General features: G+C 48.1%; 1 protein-coding gene across 5 annotated transcripts in view; it reads left to right on the forward strand.

Annotated features, from left to right (window-relative positions):
* RIN2 (Ras and Rab interactor 2) overlaps window positions 1-27172 on the forward strand; it is a 215060-nt gene that overhangs the window by 107525 nt on the left and 80363 nt on the right. For 2 of the 5 annotated variants that reach the window (XM_057701283.1, XM_057701287.1), the window contains one exon: window positions 9121-9214. In XM_057701283.1, coding sequence (XP_057557266.1) covers window positions 9158-9214 — 57 coding nt within the window. In that variant the 5' untranslated portion in view covers window positions 9121-9157. Of the gene's footprint in view, window positions 1-5489; window positions 5602-5708; window positions 5773-6144; window positions 6651-9120; window positions 9215-27172 lie in introns of those variants that run through there. The other 3 variants (XM_057701285.1, XM_057701288.1, XM_057701286.1) reach the window with 3 other exon arrangements.

Here is a 27172-nt window from a genome sequence, read left to right on the forward strand (position 1 = left end):
GGGTTGACAGCATGGAATGCATGTTCCTGGCATTTGAACTTGCCTTGTCATTCCTGAAACTGTGTTCTTCCTATCATCTTATGTTTGGATGAAGCCATTCCTTAAAAACTCTTCCTTTCAAGCCTCAACGACGTGTCTGCAAAATCTCTTGCACTTACTTTTCCAACAAACATTTATTGAGCACATGTGTGCCAGCACTGTGTAACATAATAGAGAGACTACCCTGAAGAAGGCAGGTGGGTCCCCAGTGTCTGGTCGGCTAAAGGAAACTCTTCTCTTCTCTTCTTCAGCCTCTAAAGATGTGGACCCTTCTAAATCTAAAATAACAGACTGAGCACATGGCTCCCTTCAGTGTTCCTGATGGTACCATTTAACTTGGTGAAGATGAAAGCCGGAAATATTTCATGTCTTACTAGGGACACATAGTGTGGTTTCACGGATAAAGCACTGGTTTCAGTCTGGAGATCTCGTTTCTTACTTTTGCTATCCTGTATGACCTCCATGTATGAAGAATCAGATAAAAGCAACCTCTTCAGAGACCTTGTGGTGGAGAATGGTGAAGTGGATGCAGTGAGAGCTGGAGTTAGTTCCCTCTGCTCACTAGAGCTGATTGTTAAATTTTCATGAAATCTGCAAGCCCACTGATGTCACCATGGTAGCTTGAAATTGGCCACGGTGGAAGTACTTACACTTTGAAGCAGGCAAACGCTAGAACTTGGAGCTTTTATTCCCCAGAAAGCCAGTTGTTAAACATTTTCCAGCATATCACTGATTGGAGCGGAGGATACATATTCTAATGATGAAATGGAAGGTTTGGAAAGACGCCAACATGTGCAGGATCAAAATGAAGGGGAAAGAAGCAAATTAGTCCATGAAACTCCAGGCTCTATACACCCTAGTTTATTACATAGGGATCATGTCCCTTTTTTGTTCCTTCATAGAGGTGGTTATCATGACATTTTAACCTGGGACTATTTTATTTTATTTCATTTCATGTCATGTCCTTTCAGTAAGAACACAACACGAGATATGCTAAAAGAGGACATTTTTCTGTAGCCCATTTAGACTTGATGTACGTTCTTTTTACTCTTTCGTCAGCTAATGACATAGGTTGTTACTAAACAAACCAAAAAATGTTAAAAGAATGAAGGGTATTGAGTTTGAAATTATAATAGCCCATTGCTGGGGTATTCCTTGAGTACTCTCAGAGGCCCCGTGGAGAGTCGCTTCCACTTTTCTTACTGATTTTCTAAGAAATACAGACTATCCAATAATGTAGCCAATTCATAATTAAATAGGTAAAGCGGCACTGAACATGGTTTGCGATGGATCCAAACCTGATGAATTCTATTTTTCAAAGTTAAAAATACTCGGTCTGAGAAATATTTTATGCTGGTAGAAGAAAACCTGACAACAGCTAAAACTGCACAGTCATATTTGTTATTGATTAAAATTTCACAGAAGCATCAAATAATCTGGCAACATATATATTCAAAATTTAACCCAGGAAAATTGGAACTTCACAGAAATAAGGAAAATGACCACAACCACCTTACAGGGCAGGAACTTTACTCAGTAGCATTTCATGAAGACAGAATCCTGTTTGATCAGTCATAGCTCTGATATAAAGTTTATAAGGAACAGAATTCATCCCTAAAAACTAGTTTCCATAAATTGAAAATTAAATGGAAAAATAAGGAATTTAAAACCCATACCTTACCACACACACAAAACTTAATTTGAGATGGATCATAGATCTGTGCATTAGAGCTGAAATTGTAAAGCTTTCAGAATAAAACAGAATATTCAATAGCTTTAATTTCTTATATGAGAAAAGAAGGTACAAAATTAAAATAGGGCAGAAGAAAGTTTTAAACAGTTATCTGCACTGTGTAAGAAACTGACCAAGGAATTAAGATGGCTTAATGGAGTTTGCTCCAGAAAATATTTTCTCCATGAAAATAGTCGATATTGGTATAATTCCAATGAGAATATTTGTGTTTATTAAGCATTGAGTTAAAAGTTCCTTGAAGACACAGAGACCAGATTAAAATAAGGTACAAACATCTTTACAACAGTCCACAACTCTTACGAGAGAAGCTGAGTCAATTCCACTTCATTCAAGTCAGAAACTTAACTTTTTTTAAAGAGAAGAGGTAAACACAGGCAGCGCAGCCCCCATGCACCTTTGGGATGGTGATCGAAGAGGCTTGTCCTCCTCACCCCCCAATCGAAGCATCTTCCCTTGGATGGTCCAAAGGCCTCCCTCCCTCTCTTGTATTCATCCAGGAAATCCCCACCAAAGGTGATGTTTGCGAGTTCTTTTCTGGTTTGATGGAGCGTTTTCTTTACCAATGTGTGTTTTATTCCAAGATCTTTGTTTTTTTAATTGAAGTATAGTTGATTTACAATGTTGTGTTAGTTTCAGGTGCACAGCAAACTGATTCAGTTACATTCTTCTTCAAATTCTTTTCCATTACAGGTCATTACAAGATACTGAATTATAGTTCCCTGTGCTCTACAGAAGGTCCTGTCGGTTATCTGTTTTATATATAGTAGTGTGTATCTGTTAATCCACAGATAATTTGTGAATGAATTTACCCCTCCCTCTCTTTGGTAACCATAAATTTATTTTCTATGTCTGTGGGTTCATTTCTGTTTCGTAAATAAGTTCATTATGTCATATTTTAGATTTTACATATAAGTGATACCATATGGTATTTGCCTTTGTCTGGTTTACTTCACTTAGTGTGATAATCTCTAGGTCCATCCATGTTGCTGCAAATGGCATTATTTCATTCTTTTTTATGGCCAAGTAGTATTCCGTTGTATATAATACCATGTCTTCTGTATCCTTTCACCTATCGATGGAAATTTAGGTTGTTTCCATATCTTGGCTGTTGTAAATAGTGCTGCTAGGAACATTGGGGTGCATGTATCTTTTCGAATTAGCGTTTTCGTCTTTTCCAGATATGTACCCAAGAGTGGGATTGCTGGATTATATGGTAGCTCTATTTTTAGTTTTATAAGGAACCTCCACACTGTTCTCCATAATGGCTGCACCAGTTTACATTCCTACCAACAGTGTAGGAGGGTTTCCCCCAAAATCTTTGAATTAAGCATTTGATAAGGTGATGATAACAGCTGGAAGTTCTCCTTGCTTCAGAGAACTCACAGTCATCTTTCTGAAGCTCTTCTGGTCAGAGCATATTTGATGGAAGGGAATACACATCTATCCACCTGCTCAAGAGGAGGGGACCCTTATTGTCAGGATACAAGATACCCTGGACCCTGGGCCTGCCAGACCTGGTGGGAAGTATAAAGCCATCAGCCTGAGGCCAAGACTCAGGACCCTCCCCTCCCCCGCCTGCCGTGGTCCGAAGGCTTCTGATGTCTGCTCACTCAGCTTATCTGCTCCTCATCAACTAAGCTGACATGTGGCTCATAATCCAGCTTTCCCTATGCCGTGACTGTCAACTCAGAAGAGTCTCCCTCATCTGAGAACAGCCAGTAATTACAAGCCTGGGTCATATGACATCGCTGGGTCAGCCAGTCAGCTGAGCGGACCGGATAGGGGGGTGCAATCACCCCCCTTGCACATTGGGCAGGACTTGGGCAGGGCAGGTGCTCTACGAGGGATGTGGTGGGTCAGGCAGGACGTCTAGGTGCCGAGAGCAGACCCGTGGACACTGCTGAACTGGAGGAGTTCACATCCCAGCCAGAGAGAAGGCTCTGAGCCAGCCAGCTGTGGCCATGCAGGGATGACAGCTGGCTATGATGGAGAAGATCCACATTTTAGGCAAGATGTCCTGAGTTTTTTGAGTCGCCAGGTGTAGCAGACCCTGTTAAGCCCTTCGCGTATCCCTTGTGAGCTTGGCTTTTCCATGCATACTGGCCTGATTTCCAGCTGCCAGCTTTGCCTGAGGGCTCTCTTTGGCCCTGAGAGTCCGCTCTACCTGCACCAGGGGTATGTTGGAGGTGCTGGTGACCCAAGGCCCCCCGGGGGCAGCTCTCAACCACTCCTTGGGGGAGTCGGACAAATACTCCAGCTCCCGGGGCCCTCAGTTGGGACTACCTGAGGCGTGGTCTACACCGGCTCTCAGGGTTCCCACCCCAGGCGCCCACGCTGGCTGCTTGCTTGTTGTACACTTCGTACTGGCTGCCCTTCCTCCCCAGCGTCCCATCCCCTCTCCCCAGCCAGTGCGTCCTGCAGGCACCTCTAGTAAGTGACTCAGACATGAATTCTTGACTCAGGGCCTCTGGAGACAGTTTATTCAAATCTTTTAAAAGTGTGTTATTTCATTTATTGTAATCTGCAGTGTAGACTCCATCTAAGAGCTGCCAGGTTATAAACCTCCAATTAAAATTAACCACCAGCGTAAACCATTTTACCATCATGGCCAGAGAGCTTTGGGAAGGAAAGCTCTAAACTCAGGTTGCTCACACATTGACAGTAAACCTGGGGGAGCCCTGGAGGGTGTGGCTTCCCTCCGTGGTGTCCTTCAGGTTCAGGGCCGATGTGGCTTATGGGGCTTCCTCATTGTACGTGTGGTCACTGCACACGTGTGCCGGGTGTGACCACTGACTACGTGACACTTTTCAAGCGAGGAGGTTAAAAGACACGTACTTCGGAGAATGACCTTGAGGGTCACCCCCCTCCCTTCTCGGCCCTGTTCCAGGCAGGCAGAGTGAGGCAGCCCCGAGGCCTGAGAAGCTGTCACCCAGCTGGGACAGGGAGAAGGAGGCAGGAGGCTAATGCTTGGAGGGCCTGGGGGGTAAAATGAGGGCATCGGGTGGGAGGTGAGAGGGCCAATTTCCCATCCAAGGGAAGGAGGAACTCTAACAGGAGAGCTGCCTACCTGCATACAGGGCACATTCGTTGCCCTCGGTGGAGGTGTCCACGCCTAGGTTTTGTGGGCGCCAGCAAAGCTTCTGCAGCGTCTCTCTGAGACACTCATTTTCCAAGGACGAAAGGGATGGATGGACTTTCCCTGGAATTAGTTACAGGCCAATCCTATGAGTGGCAGAAATGCACAGTTTCACCCGTGATCACCTTCCCGAAAAAAAGAAGAAAAATTATTTTATTATCCTTGGTTACTCTTGTGAAAATCAAGACAAAGAGCATTGTTTCTAATTCTGTTTAAAAGCAGTTATCGAGGCAGGGGCCTGGGAATACAGTTCTTTGCTTCTGGTTTCTTACTTTACAGAAATCAGTTTCTCTTTTCAATGAAAAATGTTTATGATCTTAAAAACGCTTTAAAAAGTTTAATGACTGAAAGAAAATTGGTGCTGGGCAGTGATACAAGATGCTCAAAGAACAAATTCAAAATTTACATAACTTGAATCGTCAAGCCAGAGGCTGCAATAGAGATTTTCTATCCAACTTGTAAAATCCGTGGTTATGCAAAGATAATTATGGAAATACTCAGAGACCTTGCCTGGATCCAGACACAGAACCGCCCCACTGGCTTTTACCTCTTAGTAAAGAAGAAAAGCACTCGAAAGAGGGAGGACCTGCCGTCCTCGGAGCCACTCAAGGAAGCAGGCGAAAAGGTGACATGCCTGTCTCAGGACTGGCCTCGACCTCACAGGTCCCCTGGGGTGAGTCACTTTCTTTTACTTCAGTCAGTTTGGCTGTAAAATGATTATACTAATGAGATCTTGTTTACCAAGAACTGAAGTCCACTTTGCGTCGCTTCATTCAACAGCTGGAAAGTAGACGGAGGAACAGAGTGATTAGAAATCTTCTGTGGCCGACTTTCACTGCAGCAGGTGATGAAAACCCCTGTGGACTTGAATAAGCTGAGTCTCTTTTAAATCAGACTTGGGAGTCGTTGTGGCTGGTGTCAGTGTTACTGCTGCTGCTTGGTGGGTTTGCACTTATGACCTGAGGCGAGTGGTATAGGCTGACGAAATAAATCCAGGGGGGCAGGGAGGAGAAGGAGGTCTATCTCGGACGTAGCCTATCTTGCCCAGATTTGGCAAGCTGAAATTTTGAGCAACAGCTGGTATTTTGCCAGTGACTTAGCTCTGTGGCTCAGTGAACTGGAAGCCGGGCGCTGGGTGTTGCAGCCCCATCAGCCAGCCCACAGCCCAGGGCCAGGTGGCGGGGCCCCAGCGCTCCCAGTGGAACGGGCTGGAAGGCCGGCGGGAGCGGTCCTGCTCGGCTGCGGTCCACGCAGCCTAGAGCCCTGCCGGATGACTCAGTGCGTCCTGGATGCTCAAATCCCAAGACGGACTTCACCTTAACACCCGCTCTTGGGGCCACCTGGAAGCCACCGTGAGGCTTCCTCCAAAGTGGCTGAGCCCAGTTTGGGAGGGGGAGTCAGGAATATTCACTTCCTGCCTTTGTCCTTTAGCCGGACCGCAGCGACCAGCTTCGTTTACATTCCTTTGGTGCTGTTATTGAAAAGGCTTGGCAGCTCCAAAGTGTTTGCAGTGTCCTTTAGTCCCATTAGGGCTTTTCTCTCTCTCTCTTTTTTTTTTTTTTTTTTTTTTTTTTTTGCTAGCTTTTAGCTAGCATCTGGAAAGATCCACTGGGTGCGTTCGGCTCCTTTTTCGAGAATCCGCTCCACCGTTCAGGCAAACCAGGAAAGGAGCAAGCTTCCACCGTATAAGTCTGGAGGAATTTTACAGCTTCTCCAACTACGGTACCTTCTCTGTTTCTTGGTCCAGCCTATTACCGGGGTGGTTTTCGGGTGAAACAACTGGTGTGACCCTTTGTGGGGGGAGGGGTGGAACCACAAATGGAAAGAAAGTCTCCTTTTAAATTGTATTAAATTTCTGTCTGTGTTGAGTTGGGGTGTTAAAGGCTGTGGTTTGGGAAGGAAACTACTGCTATGACAGAAAAGACCTGAAACCCAAACTTCTTTGGGGCCCTTAAGAACTTTATTTTTTAAAATTAGAATATTGTGTGATGTGCTGTCCACTTGGATTGCATTCTGTGGGAAGGACCTGCCGTGGCCCTTGGCTGCCTGTCTTTGTCACCTGCTCTCATCTCCATCATGGAGCAGCCTTTCAAAGAAGCAGGGATGCAACCTGCATCCTCTGGAAGAAATATGTTGGATCTGCCGGCCCCCCACGGAATCCAAACTGATGTTTCCTTGAGGACCACTTGAGGTGGAAGTGTTCGCATGCATTTTTCAGGCAGCTAATTAAACTAGTAAACTCACAGAATCCAGAGTGCTCCATCGTTACAGGCAAAATTCCCTGCCTGTCCTAGCTCATCGGAAAGGGTTTGTATACGGAAAACTTCTGAACAGAACAAAGGGACTTAGGTCTGGATGAGGAATGAAGTCTTGGCTCTCCCTGAGCCGTTCCTTCACTGCTGTGCAATGTCAAATTCCTTGCCGAGAAAGCGTCTGGAAAAAAAAGAATTACAGGCATTAGGCTTGGATTCAAGAAGTGTACTCTTTTATTCATGTGTTTTATTCTGGGTTCAAACAGTTAATCATTTGCTCCCCAAGGTTACAATGTGGTTGTGGTTCTGCTCCTTGTTCTGAAGACAGCACCGTGTTTTCCTTCTGGAATCGCTCCAATCCCTGGACTTTGCTAATAAGCAATGAACCTCAGAGAGCTTGGAGCTGGGGCTCCGTTCGTTCGGTGGCTGAGGCCGAGAAGGTGAATCTGAGAGTCAGCAGAATCGCAGTGGGAAGCTCACCAGTCTTCTCAGGAGGCTTATGGAAGGTTGACCTTCATCCCAGCGGGATTGCAAGTGGGAAGAATCACAGGGAAGACACCTCTGAACCTTTAAAGGGATCGAGCCATGGAGAAAAGACTGACCTAGGCGATGGCTCCAGAAGGAGGTGTGGGTGTGCGCTGCAGTCTCATTTTCCGGGATGGAATTCCACGGGTCATCGCAGCCCAGTGCGGATGTGAAGGAAGGTGCTGATCTTGGGGTGGAAAGGAGCCACTCTCCAAAGATCCTTGCTTCCTAACCCATGCAGTTCTCTGCAAAGTCATCATGCTTTTACACTTGAAATGTCCCTTGGGTACTGCGGCTTCCCTGTCCCCCAGCTAATGATGAAAGAGCCTCGGCAAACTCGCAGCAGCTACTGTGGCTTTGGTGCCTTCCTGGCCACCCCCGCTGCTGAACCCCTTTTAAGGTCCCCAGACATGTTTTCATTTAATGTTTCCTTTATCATCCTTCCACCGGGCTGGTCATGGTTAGGACCAGCTACATCTTATGCAAGTTCTATGAGCAGGAGGGCAGTTTTATAAATGCTTCTGGTCCCGGAGGATGGTTTGGGGACGCTCCCCCAGGCATTCTTGATGCACACTGGCTGAGACAGGGCCAACTGCCTGGGGGGGTGTGTGTGTGTGTGTGTGTGTGTGTGTGTGTGTGTTTTATTTACAAGTGAACATGGAAGGCATCGCAGCCAGGAGGAAAGATGATTGGGTTTTGATCCTCCAGTGAGGGGAATTCCAAGCTCAAATAGCCACAGTTATGATTCAGAATCATGTCATGCCCTTAAATTCCCCTCCACGCTCCAAAGCCCACCCGCCTCTTCCCCGAGTAATCCTGGAGCTGTTTACATGCTGTTTCTTACACAAACTGATCTCTGCAAACAGGGACACAGGATTTCATCCCAATCTTTGATTTCTTAGGAGAAAATAGAGGGATTTATTCCCAGTGCCCTTGTGTTGACCTTGCCTGGGGGAGAGGGCTAGCCGAGCTCATAATGACCTCATCCCACTCCTGCAGGATTTCCTGGGACATGCAGGCCCTCACTCTTCCGCTGGTTTTCTGCCATCAGCCGCATTAAGTCTATGAGCTTTGGAGCAGATGACGGTGGCATCTAACATTGTCGCTTTAGGACTTGAGCGTGAGGTCGAGCAAACGCACAGAGCAATCATTATTCTTTCCGCAGTCCCGGGGAGTTGCGGCGTCAGCTGGAGAAGCGGGAGGGGGACCACGAGGTGGGGCCGAGTCTAGGAACTGTGCTGCCTGCGGCAGGAAATCAGCCTCAGAGGAGATGGAAGGGCTTCGGTGGGAAATAAAATGGCACTCTGTTGTTGATGGAAAAAGATCTTGGCAGGACTGTTGTTGTGAGTGTTCTGTGGCTTAGAAAGGAATTTCCTACAGGCTGGACTAACCATTACAAATGTCTCTACCTTCAGGAGTCCCAGGCATGCAGTAGAGCCTCGCGGGGGGGAGATGTCAGCTTGGACCATGGGCGCCCGCGGTCTGGACAAGCGAGGAAGTTTCTTTAAGGTAAAAGGAAGCCTTGATGGGGGTTACTGACGGGCATCTTGCTCCCTGTGCCGGCTGCTCGGGGAGCTGCAGGGCTGCATGGGGAGCTGCAGGGCTGCTGAGGGAGGACGCCTGCTCCCTGAGCCAGCTTTGGCTGGGGAGGCTGCCTGAACCCAGCTGCGAGCTGTTCCCGGATTTTATAGGAGGTTGGGGCTTTTGTGAGTCGGTGCTTCCAGACAGGCTCAGGACCCAGGCACGGGGAGATGCCACCTGTCTGAGACAGTGGAGGCAATCTTTCTTTATCAGTTGCTGATCTAGTCCTTTTTCACCTGGATATTTTTGATGGAAGCTGGACTCGGCATTTGGGTAACTAGTTGTAGACTCCTGTGCTTTACACTTGGCTTGATTCTGTGAATCACTTAAATGCTCATTAAGAAAAGAGAACTACACACAGATCCCTGGGCCTTACCCTAGACTGACTGAATGTTTTTCCTGGTGTATTTTATCAAACACCCCAGAGGCCTCTTATAAGGGAACCAAGGCAGCAAGATTAATACTGGACCACTTTTCTACATGCCTGTTGATGTCTGTGGGAGACCTTGCTAGCTTAATGAGATGAGCGTATTTTATATACTCTGTGTGTGTGTGTTTTCAATTAAGACCTGACGATCATCTCTAATGTACAGTTGGGAATTTTCTTCTTATGGTGTTTGCTTTGCGTCCTCTCACTCACTCCCAAAAGAATGCAAATTCATTGTAGAAAATTTGGAAAATACAGAATCTCATAAAAGAGGCTGGAAGTGGAGGTAAAATGTGCATTTGAAATCTATTATAGGCAGGTGTTCAAACACCAAGTCTGTTCCTCAAAGGAGGAATGAAATAGACCCGTCCTTCTTGTTGAGGAAAACTGACCATGTATACTCATTATCCCACCCTGGGTTATAAGTGTAGATTAACTCACATTTATATGCTTCCTGTTTGCAAGAGGCCAAATCTGATTTATTGTGTCAGTTTTGGGCTCCAAAAAATCCATCAGAAGAGCCTGTTGATAAAGCAAAGCCAAGTTCATTCAAGCGACTGCTGTCAGGGAGGACGTGGCCAGGGCACAGGCCTATTGGTGTCTAAGGTCGGAAGGCATCTTCATAGGGTTTAGAGGTCCAGGCCCCAACCCTTTAAGCTGTGCTTTTCAAGGCAGAGAGTTGCCTGGGTTTCAGCAAAAATTGTGACGTCATATAGTCCAGGATGGGTGGCTGCAGCAAGGTGAGGGTCTTAAAGGGCACCTTGGCGAGTAAACCATTGATCAGCAAACTGTTTTCCCAGGTGAGCAAACTGTGTGCCAGGACAGATTGTTTTGTAGGAATTTCCTGCTGTGAACAGCAGAGTTATTTATTGGTTTACAAGAACTTCCTGGAAGAAATAGTTAGGTTGTGTTGACACAGATGGTCTCGATTCTCAGTCCTAAGAGTTAAGCTTTGTGGATGTAGCCATCTTAGTTTGCAGCCTGTTTACTCGATTTGAATTAAACCTGTGTAACATCCACCATTGGAGGCACAAGAAGGGCCCCTCGAGCCTCCCATGGACCAGGCTCTTGATTCTTCTCTGGTTCCTAGATTCTGTCTTTTTGTTGTCGTTGTCATTTTGTGGCACACGGGCTTAGTTGCTCCTTGGCATGTGGGATCTTCCTGGAGCAGGGATCGAACCTATGTCCCTTGCATTGACAGGCGGATTCTTAACCATTGCGCCACCTAGCAAGCCCCCTAGATTCTGTCTTATGCTGAGATGTTTTGATGTTCGTTTCATCCTGGTGGATGGGGTGAACCCAGACCCCCCTTCCACAAGGCACCACCTACATCAGCCTAAATATTGGCTCCTCTGTAATCACCACCTTGTGCTCAGAAAGTTCAGTGGGGCTGCATCTTACCTAGTCGTTACATTTTAAAGTCCAAGCAAAAGGAGAAAATGGAGTAGAGTCAAATTGCCTTTGAAATTTCCTGAAGAATTTGTTGGACCCAATACTACCTACTGTTACATCCAACGTAGCCAGTTTTTCCTGCAGTCATGGGAAAAATCTTTTTTTTTTAATTTTTAATTTTGTAGTTGAATAACAGGTGAAGGAGTTAACTTCAACTCCTGGGCCATGTCTTATGAAAGAATCCGTCAGACAAGAGGTGAGAGGCTGCCTGAACCCACTGAAGGCACGTCTACTTCTCTCCTGAGTCAAATGCCCTTGAGAAAAATGTGAAAAGTGGCGGGTACTGTATAACTTGGTGTTGTCTTTTTTTCTTTTCTGCAGAGCTTAAATTGTTTCACTTATTTGTTAGCGGCTCCAAGTCAATGATACAGTTACCTTATACTTCTTTCTCTCCTCTGTTCTTTACACACATTGCTATTCTTTACTATGGCTATCTCATAATTAGTTACGTGGAAGAATAATATCATTTATTATTATTAGATTAGATAAGTAATATTGTTAGTTATTATTAATTATTGCATTATTTAGCCATGCAGTTATCTGCAAGAATGAAGTCAGCTGCCCTCTAGACATTTAATACTGACTCCTTGGGGGTTTGTTGTAAAAAATGCCAGGGTAGCGCTCAACTGCTGTTCCTCCACACAGCCCGGGACCCACCGTCTCTTCTTTTACTCCTCTTGTTTTATTTTTATTTTATTTTATTTATTTAAAAAATTTTTTTGGCTGCGTTGGGTCTTCCTTGCTGCGCATGGGCTTTCTCTTGTTGCGGCGAGTGGGGGCTGCTTTTCGTTGCAGTGCATGGGCTTCTCATTGCGGTGGCTTCTCTTGTTGCAGCGCACAGGCTCTAGGCACTCGGGCTTCAGTAGTTGTGGCACTCAGGCTCAGTAGGTGTGGCACATGGGCTTAGTTGCTCCTCGGCATGTGGGATCTTCCCGGACCAGGGATCGAACCTGTATCCCCTGCATTGGCTGGCAGATTCTTAACCACTGCACCACCAGGGAAGTCCTTGACTCACATTGATTGAGCACCTGTGATGAGCCAGGCTCTGTCCCAGGCACCAGGGAGAGCAAAGCCAGAAGCCGTCCCTGACTTCATGGAGCTTTCAGTCTGGTACCAAAGAAGGATATTCATCAAATATTATATTAAACCCATAATAATCACCAGAAGAGAAACCAGTGCTTCGTGAGAGAAGTATAAGGGACTCTGAGGACAGATAACCTGACATGGGGTCCCAGCACAGTCTTTCCCAGGAAGTGACCTCTGATCTAGAGCTGAGGTTGAATCTAGGGACTGAGAGTGACTCTCTTGGGCCCCTGCAGGGCTGCCTTCCACAACACCAGCAATGCCTGTCATCCGGGTTGGACCACTTCATAAGGTGCGGGAATTCGTGGTTACGTTCCTGCCTCACAGCTGAATTCCACATGCTCAGTATCCCTTTTTTGGTCATTAGAGCTCACATGATTTTGTGCAAAGCATGGATCATTGAAAGGCAATCACCCGACCTTTTTTTCAGCATCATCTTCCCCATCCAGTTTGTGCTTTTAAGCCAGAGTTGCTAACCACAAGCAGCGAGCCTTGATTTGTGGCTTTGCAACTGTCCTGGCTCCTGGAAATGACTCAGATGAGTTGCAGGATGCAAGGGTCCTGGGTGATGCAGATGGTCTGAGCATTCTGGGGTAACTGAGAACGCCCCAGGCTTATGGTGCTCGTGGAATCTCATTCTGGAAGCCTGGCCACAGAAACCCTGTGCTGGACAACCACATGGTCCACAGCCCTTCCTGGCATCATGGCTAATGTTCCTCAGCCACCTGTGAGCATAGTACCTTCCTGCCCTGCAAGGTTTCTGTGAAAACACATAGGGAGTGGCAGGTGGTGCCCGAGTCAAGGCAGCAAAGTTATCTGCACATAATCATAGATGTGGACACCGATAGCTGTCAGATTGCAAAGCTGTGTTGTGTGAAAGAGACTGTGTAAGAAAGACATCATCTGTGCTGGAAGAGTTCTAGGTGGTTCTGGCTGGTGGTCCAAGCTCCGCATTGTCTTGGAACCCTCCTTTTCCCGGATTCCCTAGCTTCCCCAAGCCACCCCTCCCCCACCCCATCAAGGCACCCAGTGCTGACAGATCCCCTCAAGTCTTCGAGATCCACCCTCTCCTTCCCTTCCCTACATCCACCTCCCACTTAGGGTCTTGTTCTCTCCTTTGTGAGCACTGCAGATAATGTCCAAAATCCACCTGCACCACCTCTGAACGCAGTCAGTTGGTTGGTTGGTTGCTTGGTTGTTTCTTCCCCCAAAATTCTATCCATCGAGTTGCCTACTTGCGGATCTGGCTCCGTGTTGTGCCCAGGACCAGGTCTGTACTCTTCACCTTGACATTCAAGGACTTTCAGACATGCTTCCACCTCCTCCCAGCTCTTCCTCCACCGGTCCTGCCCCTGTGCCCTTACCAGTCTGCTCCTGTGGTCCAACCCTGCTGTGACCCTCCTGTTCCCCACCCTTCTCCCCTCCCCAGGCTCCCAGCTGCCCTTCCAGGCTGGTGTCCATCCCCTTTATCCATTGACTGAGGAGCTCACGTGGGCTGAGTGGGTGTCTGCCTGGTGGTAGAAATATCATGTAGGCCTAGCTGTGGCCCTGGTGTAGTGCCAGGACGTCAACCTCAATTCACAGCTCGAGCCCTGCCATGAGGGATTCATCCTGTCTTTTGTTGCCACGTCCCTTACCCCAAGAGGGATCCCCTTAGAGCAGAGAACGATGCTGGAAGAGGACCACCGTGATTGACCCCTGAGCAGTTCTACTTCCTTCCAGGACTGCCTCCTGCCCTCACCGGCCCGCATGGTGGTAGGGTTCCCTGTTGGCTGGGTGACTGATTCCTCGCCTTCCTTTCCCCCTCGGGCAGGGGAGCAGTTGGTCTTAACTGACCTGGAAGAAAATGTGTTTGACCCTAGGGACCCTGCTCTCCTGTGCCTCCAAGCCCCGTACGGTAGGGAGGTGCCCTGATGCTAGACTCACAAACCATCTGGAGTGTTTGAGGGCCCAGCTCAGCAGCAACGGCTCCTTTGAGAAATCCACTTTTGGTCATTTTGCATGGTCTGGATAACAGGTGCATGCTGTGCATCTTTCAGTGATGGAAAGCCTGTGATGATAGTTCAGAGAAGCCACAGAATTGCTCTTTGGCACCATAAAGAATAGAGGTGCGACTGGCTTTGAAGAAACCTAATTGCTAAACTCTGACTCTACTAAATAGATAAACTGGGGGTGGTGGTTCACTTCACCCCAAGTGACTTCCCTTAACTATGGGTCTCTCCTCAGCATTTAAAAAGTTATTCGGTTTTCAAACACTTGCAGGCAGATTTTCAGTCATCCAGAACTGGCAAAAGTGTCCATCTCGGGCCTCAGGGGTTCCCCGCATTTGAGTTTTCAGACACTTCTTTGTGTGGAAAGTCATGTGTCTGAATGCACAGCCTGGGACAGGAAGTCACTGTCGTGTAACAGTGGACGGAGATGGCAGGGCTTAAAAAATAATGGATGGGACCAAAATCACGTTTTAGTCAGTAATTTCATTGATCAGATCGCAACATGGATCTGTGGGTGCTTAAAAGCCATAGATGCGAGCTCTGATCTCCCAAGGTGCCCCCTGGACAGTGGACAAACGTCATGTGACACAGCAGGCATCCGTGATGCACCATGCACCCGGCTCTGACCAGGAAAGGACTAATCTCTACCACGAAAGAGATTTGGTCCGAGCAATTGACATATTACTAGTTCTTCGTGATAATATCACAAAGTATACCTGACATGAGTATTTGGTGTGTCTTTTTTCCTAGATGCTTATACCTGGAGAGGCCTTAGAGCTGTGCTGTCCCATAGAAATACAAAGTGAACTGCAGATGTCATTTTAAATGTTCTAGTAGCCACATTTAAAAAAACAAATGAGTGAAATTGATTTTAATAATATGTTTTATTTAACTTAGTATATCTAAAACATTTGTCATGTCAACATGTAATCAATATAAAAACATTAATTGGATATTTTACTTTTTTTTTTGTACCACGCCTTTGACATCCAGTGTGTATTTTACACTGAGCACGTCTCGATTCAGACTAGTGGTATTTCCAGGGCTCCATAGCCTCATGTGGCTGGTGGCTACAGTATTGAAGAGTAAAGGCTTTACATTTGTCTAGTCTATACCCCCTCCTTTCACAGATGGGGGAACTGAGGCCCAGGGAGGCTGAAGTGCCAGGGGTTGGTTATTCATCCACAGCAGGGGTGGGACTGGGACCTGGCCTGAGTTTCTCATGTGGCACCCCCACCCCCACCCCATGAAGCCCTCCTGAGGGTTCTGCTCTGATCACTTTCCCTCTTCTCCAATGAGATCCCCCAGGAAACTCCATCTGGAGCGGTCATGGGGACAGTGGCCTCTCTCTGGAGGATCAGTGGGCTTTTTTTGGATACACATGTATATCTTTCACCATCTGCTCCAAATACTTTCAGGACACAGATTGCCGCGCCAGCCGCCCCCCCCCCCCCCCCACCCCCCAACCAGGGCGTGACTTTCTAGGAATGCACTGAACATTTTGGACAGCAGTTCCTGTTCGTGTTTCCAAACAGCAATGGATTTCATGGTTTTATAGGGTAGTTTTCCCAGCACATTTTGGCCGCCCATTTCTGATATTAAATGTTGCCTGTTGGGCCTCAACACATTCTCACTTGCTTCAAGGAACTTTGCCTTTTAAACATCAGGAGTGAAATAGATTCCCCCAGGTCCCTTCTACCACATTATTTCTGCAAGCTTACTTGTAACTCTGAGTTTTCATAATGAGGAGGATACCAAGGAATAAGATGTAGGTTTGAAGGACTCTTGTTTCAATGTCTGATTTTCAAACAATTAAATCATGCAATATAAAATTAACATCTCATACAATATAAAAGTAGTATCTGTCAAAGCTTTATTCAAACCATACATGAATCCAGGAGGCCAGTGTAAAGCTTGTTCAAAGAACACTTGGATAAATGATGTATTTGTAGTTGACTTAAGAAGTCATTCTATAAGTTTGCTAAGTTAAAGTTGAAACTGGTGGTAGTCCTGCAGGGCAATAAAACTGTATCCTTTGGGGTAATCTTTTTTTTCCCTGAACAGAAATCTCCAGGCTGATATGTAACTTCACAGTGCCTGAGCCCTTCATTAGCAACACAGAGCCAAGTCAGACACAGGTACATCCCTTAGATAAATAATCTTTAGGTTACCTAGTTAAACAGTGCTGGAACATGACAATGAAAGGATGTACTCAAAGCAAAAGAGTCTTCTACCTGGAAATTTCAACACTTTCTAATAAACAACCCTTGGGTGAAAGAGGAAATGCAAACTAGACTTACAGAATTCAAAAAAAAAAAAAAAAGCAAAAGGATAATCAAAATACTACCTCTCATATCAGTGGCATAGATTTAAAGCAGCAATCAGAGGAAAATTCATAGCCCTAAACACTTTATCAGAAAAGACACACCCCACACACCTTTTTGCCTTATCTCCAACTTTTAAATAGCATTTCTTAACAATTAACACTGAAATGGCTTATTCCCTACCCCTCCTACAACCTTCTCCTTCTCTTGTCCCTAAATTTCTCCAGCCAGGAGTGAATTTTATCAATGAGGTTGTAGAACTGAGGGATAGCTTGATCCAAGCCGATTGATTTAAATACCATTTGAAGGGAAACTTCCTGTTCACGATGAATCATGGATGTATTAATTGCATTGACTTCTGGGCTCTTTTTCATAATGTGGAATCCTCATGATGCTATTTTGGCTATTTCCCTGACACCTAAAGTCAGCTGACAGAATCCTTGTGTGTGTGGCTGTCATCAGCAGGTTCACCAGACTAAGGTGAAAAAGATGGAGGCTCATTTCCCAGGATAACACTCTTCCAAATGTCTTTATGTGGTAACCAACAAACCACTTTCACAACAAAATCTGAAGCTGTATCATCTATTGCTACGTAACTAATTGCCCCAAACCTTAGTGACTTAAAGCAACAAGCATTTATAAGAGTCTCTGCAGGTCAGAATCTGGGTGTAGTTTAACTGAGTGCCTGCAGCTCAGGGTCTGTATGAAATCACAGTCAAGTTGTGGGCTGGGATACGATCTCATCAGAAGGCATTATTGGTGGGGAACCTACTTCAAAAGTCACTTAGTGGGTCTCAGTCCCTCACCATGTGGGCCTGTCCACAGGGCTGGCTTCCCCCAGGGTGAGTGATCCAAGAGCGACCTGGAGAGGTGAAAACCACAGTCCGTTAAGAACCTAATCTCAAAGGTGATACCACATCACTTCTGCCATATTCTGCTCACTAGAAGCCAGTCAAGTCGTCCAGCCCTCACTTAAGGAGATGTTATTTGAGCGTGTGGATGACTAGGACTCGGGGCACCAGGGCCCTTCGTAGAGACCAAAACATAAGAAAACAATCTAGTCACAAATTCAGAAACCTACGGGGCCAGACAGAATGATGGGAAGTTCAGGAATGGGCCTGGAGTTGGCAGGGACTTTGGGTGGGTCCCCTTCCAGATGGGCGGTGGGGGGAGGCTGCTGACACAATTCCAACAAGATGCTTTCACAAAAGAGTGCATGTGGTGGGGCTTCCTAGGTGGCGCAGTGGTTGGGAATCCGCTTGCCAATGCAGAGGTCACGGGTTCGATCCCAGCTCCAGGAGGATCCCACATGCCGCGGAGCAACTAAGCCCGTGTGCCCAAAAACAAAAAAACAAAAACAAAAAAAAGAGTGCATGTGGGTCCTCTGATATTTTCCAAGAGAAGCCAGAGGTCCAGATTTTTATGTAAGAAAGTCTCAACTTTAAAAGTACTGGACGATGGGACCTCCCTGGCAGTCCAGTGGTTAAGACTCCGCACTTCCACTGCAGGGGGCACAGGTTCAATCCCTGGTTAGGGAACTAAGCTCTTGCACACCACGGGGCATGGCCAAAAGAAAAAAAAAAAAAAAGAGAGAGAGAGAGAGCGAGCGAGAAAGAGAAAGAGAGAAATTAGAAAGTATTAAAATGATAATAATAATAAAAGTATTGGAGGATGAAAGAAAGCATCAGAGGGCTAGGTCTGGCCTCTGGGCTCTTAATTAGTTAGTTCTCTTAACTACCTGTATTAATAGGTAGGGAGATGAGACCATCCGTGCGGAAAGCTCAGCCTCCTAACACCACCGGCCCTCCAGGGGCTCCGGGGCTGTGCAAGGAGGGCAGACGCCTGGCCTTTATTTCTTGTGGGGGCAGTGACAGAGCCTGTGAGTTCCAGCTGAGCCCCGGCAGACAGGCTCATCCACGGATGCAGTGAGGGAAAGCAGGGAAATGGGCAGGAAGTTTCTCCAGGGCTTAAGACGGTGCCTGCGGTAGGCCCACAGTCACCAGAGTGCGCAGGGACCTTACGTTGTAGAGATTCCTCCTCCCATTTTTAGGAATAGCTTCTTACCTTTGGCTAATGGGATACTGAGAGCCCACTGTCCCAGGTAGAAAGGTGTCAAGGGAGGAACTACTGTGGGTTACCATCTTCTTTCTCCTTTGTTTTACCTTCTAAAAAGCAGACCGTCCTGTCCAAAAATACCTCTCCCACCTTCCTGTAATTCCAACTGAAGAGTCCTTTGAGTTAGCACTTCTTGGCAGAATGTCAAAAGATGTCATCAGTCCTTCACAACTTAGTATAAACTAGGGCTTGCTGAAGTGCTAGCTGAAATCAGCCCAGAGAGGAATTTTGAGTTCATGTGCATTGAGGAGGAGGGGATGGAAAAAGGTAAATTGGGGTCTCTGAGGGAAGGACAGGACTCAGGGACCCACTGTAGGTGGGCAGAGCAGCAGGGCACCAGTCACCCAGAGTGGGGAGGGCATCAGGAAGTAGTCAGTGAAGATCCAGACAAGCACACCTCCTGGGCAGTCTCCACCACCATTGCCCTGAACCTGGGAGCCAGGTGGTTCCAAGGGTCCCTTTATTAGGACGCATCTCCCTTCACCACTCGAAGAAAACTGGTTCTGTCCTCACAACGCTTCTCACATCTAAGGTGTGCTTTGCCCACACCAGCCACTTCTCCAGCTCTCCGTGGACACCAGTGGGATGTCCTACAGTTTAATTCAATTCTGACAACACCTGGAGTCAGCACAGGGTCCCTGTGGAGTTTGGGTGTGTCACCCTCTCAGCTTCACCAACCGGAAGCTCTCCAAAGCCCTCCGTTTAGAGTTGTTATGGAGGTCATTGTGTTGGCATGTTGATTAAAACATTGACCATTGGTGACTAGCTCACTCCCCAGCCCCTCTCCCTTCCTGGTGGTAGGATGGGGGTGGGGCTGAAAGTGCCAACCCTCTAACCATGTGGTTGGTTCCCTTGGCAACCAGCCTGCATCCTGAAGCCTTCTAGGGGCTTCTAGCCAGCAGTCATCATTGACTTAAACTCAGGCATGATGGAAATGAGTTTGCAATGAATAACAAAAGATGCTCCCATCACTTCTACTACTGAGGAGATTCTGAGAGTTTTAGGAGCAGGGACAAAGACCAAATATATATTCCTTATGATGTCACAACAGCACAGGCAGGACAGGCATGGTCGAGAGTCTGTCTCTCGAAGGAGACAAATCCAGTCTCATCCCAGTTCCCTTACCTACTTCCCTTGTGACTTGGAGCATAGACTTAACTCTCTGGGCCTGTCGTCTCATCTGGACGTTGAGGATAAAGACACCTCCCTTCCTCATAAGGCTGTTGTTACATGAATTCAATGATATCACCCCTAAGCGCCTGGTACACATTAGAGGTTCAGAGGTCGCAGGGCCCCCGAGCACTAGGCTCTTCACTTGGCTGGGCTGCGTCCCACTGTGAACTTGCACTGGTTCGTTTGGGGCACAGGTTTCCTTGCAGAGACCAGACTCTCCTTCAGGTAGGTGAAGTGTGTGGACTCCGGGTAGTGTTAGAATTGAATTAAATTGTAGGACTTCCCGCCGGGGAAGATGTTGCCCTCATGTTTCCATTTGCTCAGCTGTTAAGTAAAGGGCTTCCACCGGGAGGATTTCCTTCCATGAACTTCATAGATAAGAATCCCTGTGGGTTCTTGCTAACGTGAAAATTCCCAGGCCCGTCCCATATCCATAAATCAGAACCTCCAAGGGAGGGAAGGGAAGCCTTTGGCATTAACAAGGGCCCTGGTGGTTCCTGTTTTTGGAGAGGCCAGAAGACACCGGTTAACTGGGTTTGCTGGTCAAGGTGAGATGCCTGAGTCTGCGTCTCTGCATTTGCCTGCATCTTAGGAAGTAATTGACACATGAGATGTGGTCCCGGGACAGCCAGGCAGCATCAGTGTCACCTGGAGTTTGTCACTAAGCAGCCTTGGCTGGTCGTTCTCAAAGCGGAGTGCCAGCTCCAGCATGGGCTCCACCTGGAAACTTCTTAGAAATGCAGGTTCTTGGATTCCACCGCAGACCTAGGGAATCAGACACTGGGGGTGGGGCCCGCAGTCTATATTTTAACAGGCTCGCCAGGGGGAGCCAGGTTTGAGACTCGTTGCTCTATGTCTTAGATTTGAAAGACTAAACAGACTGATACAAAAAGCATAAAAGTGGCTGAGTTCCGGGCTTGGCTGCACGTCCCCGTCTGGAAAATGCAGTAACGTCTCCTTCCCGGCAGAGTTGTGAGTTCAGACATGGTACCCAGGTGGTTGTACTCACTCACTCTCTGTAAGCCTTGGTGTTACTGCCACAGATGTTCCGTTTTTTTCTGTCTGCATCCCCACCCCACACCCACATTTCATTCACTCTGAAAAGCGGCTGTACACAGACACTGAGGCCCCTGCCCTGGAACCCGTAATGCAGAAGCCAAATCGCCCACCAAGCCTCTGGCACCTGCCCACAGGTGCTCAGACATTCTCTGAGCTGAGATTCAGAAAGTGTGAGCTCCTCCCCTCTCCTGGGAAAGCTTGGGGGAGGTGAACTCTTAAATTCTGTTGTTGGTCTACCCGGCCGCTTGCCAAAGGAACTGAAGAACAAACAGCAGCAGCGTGTCCTTTGCTGAATGCCTGGCATTTCGGCAAAATCTACCATCTTGGTGCCAACTTCATATGCACAGTCCACCTTCTTCTTTATTCAACTACTTTTTAAAAGTTATGTTTAGTTTCACAAACACTCTTCCAGGCATGTTCCCAAGCACTTTCAACCCATCGAGTTTCAACCCTCATGCTATCATTATGCCCATTTTACAGGTGAGGAAACTGAGTGCGGGAGAGGTTACAGAACTTGCCCAGGGTCATGCCACTTGTCACTTCTGTGGTCGTTCCCTAGTGACTGTACTTCAACTTGGAAGGAATTTCGTAGAGATGGGACATAGCACCCTCGGGGCCTTAAATTGCTGGCCTCCTGCCTCAGCCGGCTCTGAAATGAGACACAGCGCCCTCCTCCCGCCTCTCTCCACATTGTGGTCCCTGTATTGGATGCTGGTTAACTGAGATGTGAGCCTGACTCCACTTTCCCTGCTCATCACTCCCAGCCTGTCCCCTGGCGGCCACCCACAGCTGTCCCTTTCAGACAGCTGCCTCTCGGAGTTTCCTGCCTCAGAAAGTGGGGCTTGTTCTTTCCAAAGACGCCCATGAACATAACCGGCATCAGGGTCAGGGTTTACTAGCTTGCTGCAGCCATGGAGAACACACTAGAAGAACCCTCGGGCAGAGGACCTCTCAGCTAGAGGGCGTCGGGAGGCACATGGTGTAGGACTGGGGCTAATTCTAAGGAAGGCAGGGTTGCAGATTTGGCAAAAAAAAATACAGGACACAAGCTGAATTTGAATTTCAGATATAGCGTAAGTACATCCTATGCAATATTGGGGACATACGTATACTAAAAAATTTTTTCATTGTTTATCTAAACTGGGCATCCTTTCTTTTACCTGGCAACCCTGAAGGAGGATTTGAGTGCCATCAGGAAGCGAGGGCAATCTGGTGACTGGGCAGCTTAGTAAGTTTTATCCAGAAGGCAGGAGGGCTGAAGAGAGTCAGGTCGTCAGTGGTACAGAAGCAGCCGACACTATGTGTCAGAAGAGGGGGCCGGTTAGTCAGTTTTGCGGTTTGAGTGTCCGTGTTCTGTCTTGTTTCAGACTTGGTCCCTAGCAGCCTAGTCGAATCGGTGGGTTCACGTTCTGTGATCGTTACTTAAGTTCTGGTGGGAACACGCCAGTTCTCATTGAACTTCCCAATTCGGGGCTTGTTTCAGCGTCTCCCGAGATGCTGATAGCTGAAGATGCAGGTCCTCAGGGTTCTGGTCCAAGACAGCCAGTCCAGTCTAGGCCACTGGTTCTCTGGACGTACTTTTGGTTGTTACAGCTTGGGTGCGGGTGCGACTGGCAGGCTTCCTAATTACGCACAGGCAGCCCCAGAACAAAGAATGATCTGGCCCTAAATTTCCGTTGTGCTGAAGTTGAAAATTTGTGGTCTGCAATGTCAGTTAGGAAATTACCCATTCCTGGGGTTTCTCTATCTCCGGAGCAAGCCTTCCAGAAGTAAAGTGGTGAAAGCAAGAAAAGTGTGAGCGTATTTAGTGCCCACTGTCCTGAATTACAACCACCTGGGACTAGGTCAGCACCTGGCCATTAATAATAGGTGTTCAGTAAATACACTGAAGGAACAAAAAAGTGCGTAATGCATGTATGTGTGTATTATCCACATATCGTTCATTTCTTCAACCTGTACTGATTCAGCACCGACAGTGGCAGGGCCAGTGCTGGGCACTGAGCGTGCTGTGATGGGGAAGCAGACAACAATCAGAGAACCTTGACCTTGAAGGACGGACAGGCAGGCGGGACAGGGCTGCCTAGGGGGTCGAGAGGGGAGGGCTTCTTGAGGAGGTGGCGTTTAAGCTGAACCCTGCAGAAGAGAAAGAGGTGGGAGATGATTATTCCCAGACAAGGGGAAGGCACACAAGCCGGGGAGCAGGGTCTGAGCTTCTGAAAGAAAGACAGGGTGGTGAGTGTATGGGTGGTGGGAGGGGGGTGGGCATGAGGTAAGGGCAGGGGAAGCCAGGGCCGTTGTGCTGGCTTGTAAGGACTTGGGAATCATTCTTAGTGCAGTGGAGGCACGGGTGTTTGTGGGGGAGGACGTGACATGCTCCAACACGTGAGCAGCCCTCAGAAAGCTTGGTGCCAGCACCCTGTCTTTAATCTATCAGCCAAGGAGACCTAAGTGCAATTTACATCTTCCCTGGCGCCCACCCCTCACAAGACGCAGAGTAGGCCTCCCACCCAGCACAGCTTGGCTTGCTGGTCAACCTGCCTGTATACACGTGCCCAGCTGCTCCCTTCAGAAACGTCCCCTCTCCCTCTCCCAAAACACCTCCCCAGTCTCCCCGTCACCTCCAGTCCACTCTGCCTCGCCCTCCACTGTCTCGTCTTTATTGTGCATCTCGTCTTGGCCCATCTGGAGCCTTGGACTTTGTGGTTTCCTTCTCTGCACTTTCTCAGCATCGGCCCTCCAAACGCTGGGCCAGAGCCAGCTGCCCACTTGAAGGCAAGGCATTGAGGAAGGTTGTGAGGTCTCGGTGTGTATTTGTCGCTCAGGCCCACCCCAGAGTTTTCAAAATAACCCCTCTACCTTAAATATGCGGAGTAGATTGGAGGGTAGCCACCCAGGGACCCAAACAGCCACTTAGGCAGAGTTAGCAAACTGCCACCCTCAGGCCAGACCTGGCTGGCACCTGTCTTCATGATGGGGACATGCCCACACCTGGTTATTGAGGCGCTGTTCACGGCTGCTTCCATCCCATGGTGGTGGAACCGAGTTGCTCCAGAGACCGTATGGCCCACAAATCCTAATATATTGACCCTCTGGCCCTCTGTAGAAAGAGTTTGCTGAGCCCTGACTTGGGAGAGAATTGCACTTTGCAACTGAATTCTCAGAGGCAATCTTGAGTGTGGGTAGCAGCGTCTCCAGTTTACAGATGAACACGTGGCAGGGCCACTAAGAGCGTGGTCTCCGAGGGCATGGCCTATGCTCTTTCCTGAACCATATTCCCTGCCTCCTATTGGAAGTACCCAGAGTGAATATACCAGAGCTCTCAACCTCGGATGCCTGCAGGGGCCGGGTGGATAACCTAAACCAGTTGAGCCCACCCAGGTGCAAGTTGATATTGACCACTGACCTTTGGCCTCAGTGCTGGAGAACAGTAGGGAGTGGTGGGGACTGTGGCAAACTGGAAGCAGATATCCCATCTAAAGAGGGCAGCATCACCACAGCCCAGAGGTTTTCAGTTTCAAGAAGCTAGAAACCTAGATTTTTATGGAAACCTCCTGCTTTTTTGTATGAAATATCATTAGGTTTAAATGCTGAAATCATTTTACTTATAAAAGACAGGAGAAGCCCATGTGAGGCAAGTCAGACAAAACATAGCTGAGTGTGTCCAGAGGCCTCCAGGGACCTCGGATATATGACAGCACGTTGGAGGGACCGTCAAAGCCGTCCTTGGGACGGGCGGGTCCCTAATGAGATGCGGCAGCTGGGAGATGCCCTGGGCTCTAACCAGTGGGGCCTCCATACCAGCCTTTAGCCCTGGCTTCCGGGCAAGCCTTCAGCTGGGTGTGAGAGCAGCTTCAGACTCCACTTATCCTCGGAGGGAAGGAAGCACCAGGGGACAAAGAGGAGGCAGAGACGCAGGAAGGCTGAGCTTGGGACGGGGTGGGGGTGCCCTGGGGCAGCTCCAGGGTCTGAGATGAAGCTGGTAAGTTCACCCTGGGGGCAGCCAACAGGGGCTTCCCAGGGTTGCACACATCAGCATTGTCAAATGTGGCAAAGCCCAGTGTTACCTTCAGTGCGTCAGAGGTGTGCATCCTACCTGGGGAGAGACTTGCGGGAAGGTCATGGCTCTGCAGCCCTGAGAACCCCGGCTGCCAAGCCCTGTTGTTCCATTACCACCTGCTTGATGTGGGACAAACTCTGCAAGCCTTGGTTTCCTCATCTGTTAAATGGGTTATGAAAAGTCCCAGACCTATTGCATTGGGATGATGTGAGGATTAAATAAATGACATGATGGGTGGTACCCCACTAAGCGGTAGCTGTCATTGGCCGAAGCTGGCTGACAAAGCGTATTTCCTTACCTGTCCTGTGACGTATGACGTGGACATCCTGAGACTTCCCCAGTTAGGACAGCTTGTGTCCATCTTTCACCCCTCACATCCATAGAGCTACCGCCTCAAGGCCTGACAAGACCCATCCAAAAAGCATCACGTTACGTTCTGCACATAAGAACTTCAGAAAGACTTTGGACGTGAGAGAGAAGGGGAGACTAACCCTCTGGTAACTAGAATCATGGTGTGGAGGGAATCGCTCTTTGCCGGCATAGGAGTGAGTGAGGGTTGAGGATAATTCGAGGACACCAAAGACATCGTCATTTATTACTAAGGCTTCAAGTTCAAAAGGTCAGAGGTTTTCAGAATCAAACTGGAGAGGGAGAAATGACTCCCAGGCTGAAGAAGATAGCGCTTCCTTTCCATTCCCAGAGATTCGTGGTCATTTGATGAGCATCTCCTATTTGAAGGAGCTGGACTTTGAGCTTGAGTGGTGGAAAAAAATACCTAGGGGAACACTATGCCTGCTCTCAAGTTTTTGCTAGTAATCTACTAAAGGACATAAAACACCTGTCACCAGAGTGGCCTATTTCATAATCTCCCCTTGAGCCCCCCTCCCTACCTCCTTCACCCCTGCTACTCACCCCACCGTCCTTTCCTGCCCTACCCCCAAGACCACACTAAATGCCTTTAGAGTTTCCCAAAGCCTGAAAAATTCTGACCCAGCGCCACTGTTTGTATGTAATTTAAAATAATTTTTTATTTGTCCCACGTGACACAAAAGTTAACTATATGATGAAATTAAAATGCGTCCTTCCTGGAAACCTGTGACAGCCGAGTGCTGAGCTCAGCAGCCCCACCCACCACCAGCTGGTGGTCTTATGGCCACAGATGTGCGGGCACCTTCCCTACGCTAGTTCCCATTTATCCCCCTGCCAAGTGATCATTGCCCCTTTTACAGCTGAGAAGACCGAGGTCCAGGGAGGTTATGATCCCCTCACAGCTCTCCCAGGAGGCACGAGCCTGAGCTGGCCTTCCGACCAGGGCTGTGCGGTTCTGGGGCTCATCAGGAAGCTCCACGGGTCTACCCGGGGACCCCTTAGCCTTGGCTCCCCAGGTGCCTAAACGGGAGCCCCAATGAAGGGGCTCAGCTGGGTGTGGTCAGGGTGCCCAGGGGCCGCTGCACAACCGGGCTTTGGAGCCAAGTAGCCTGTGCAGGAAGAGGTGTGTCGGCCACACTTCCTCTGACTTGGATTTCAAAGGCACTTAGACACAGATTTTTGAGGACAAGGAACAGAACTGCCCGAACTTTTCAGAGGCAGAGATTTCCCAACAAGAAGAGTGTGCAAAGTGAGCTTTGGAGATGTGCTGGGAGAAATTAGGGAAGTGATTCGTGCCAGCCTGGTTTTCATTCTTAAGTATGTAGTTTTAATTTTTCCCCCACTGGGGGTAGGGGGTGGGGGTTTGAGTGATATCATTTCAAATTTACAGTAGCGTTGTGAGGCTAGCACAAAGGATTCCTTGTATTATATACTGTCCTGTCTGTACATGTTATATAATATCACATATACATGCTATACAACTTCCATAAAAGTTGCAAGAAGAGTTCAAGGGCCTTCTGTATACTCACGGAAGTCATCTGGTCATGGACAAGTTTCTCGTCTGAACCAAAACGCTCAGACCCAAAACTGGGCGAGAGCTTTAGGGCCTTGATTGTAGGCACCAAAGGAGGGCATGTGGGGCTGGACCCGGCTCTCCAGCTCCGGCCCCGACCTCAGGCCTGCAGGGCGATGCTCCTGTTGTAAGGCCAGCTCTTCCCTCCTGGAGGAGCTCAGCCCAGCTGCCTTGTTCCGGGAGGCTTATCCAGCGTTGGGAAGACTCCCGGCATCCTGGGCTGGGCTGGTCACTCCTCACCATCTTGGTGTGTGCACATCAGG

Source organism: Hippopotamus amphibius, chromosome 12 (assembly GCF_030028045.1).
Source record: "Hippopotamus amphibius kiboko isolate mHipAmp2 chromosome 12, mHipAmp2.hap2, whole genome shotgun sequence".
In the NCBI taxonomy this organism is placed as follows: Eukaryota; Metazoa; Chordata; class Mammalia; order Artiodactyla; family Hippopotamidae; genus Hippopotamus; species Hippopotamus amphibius.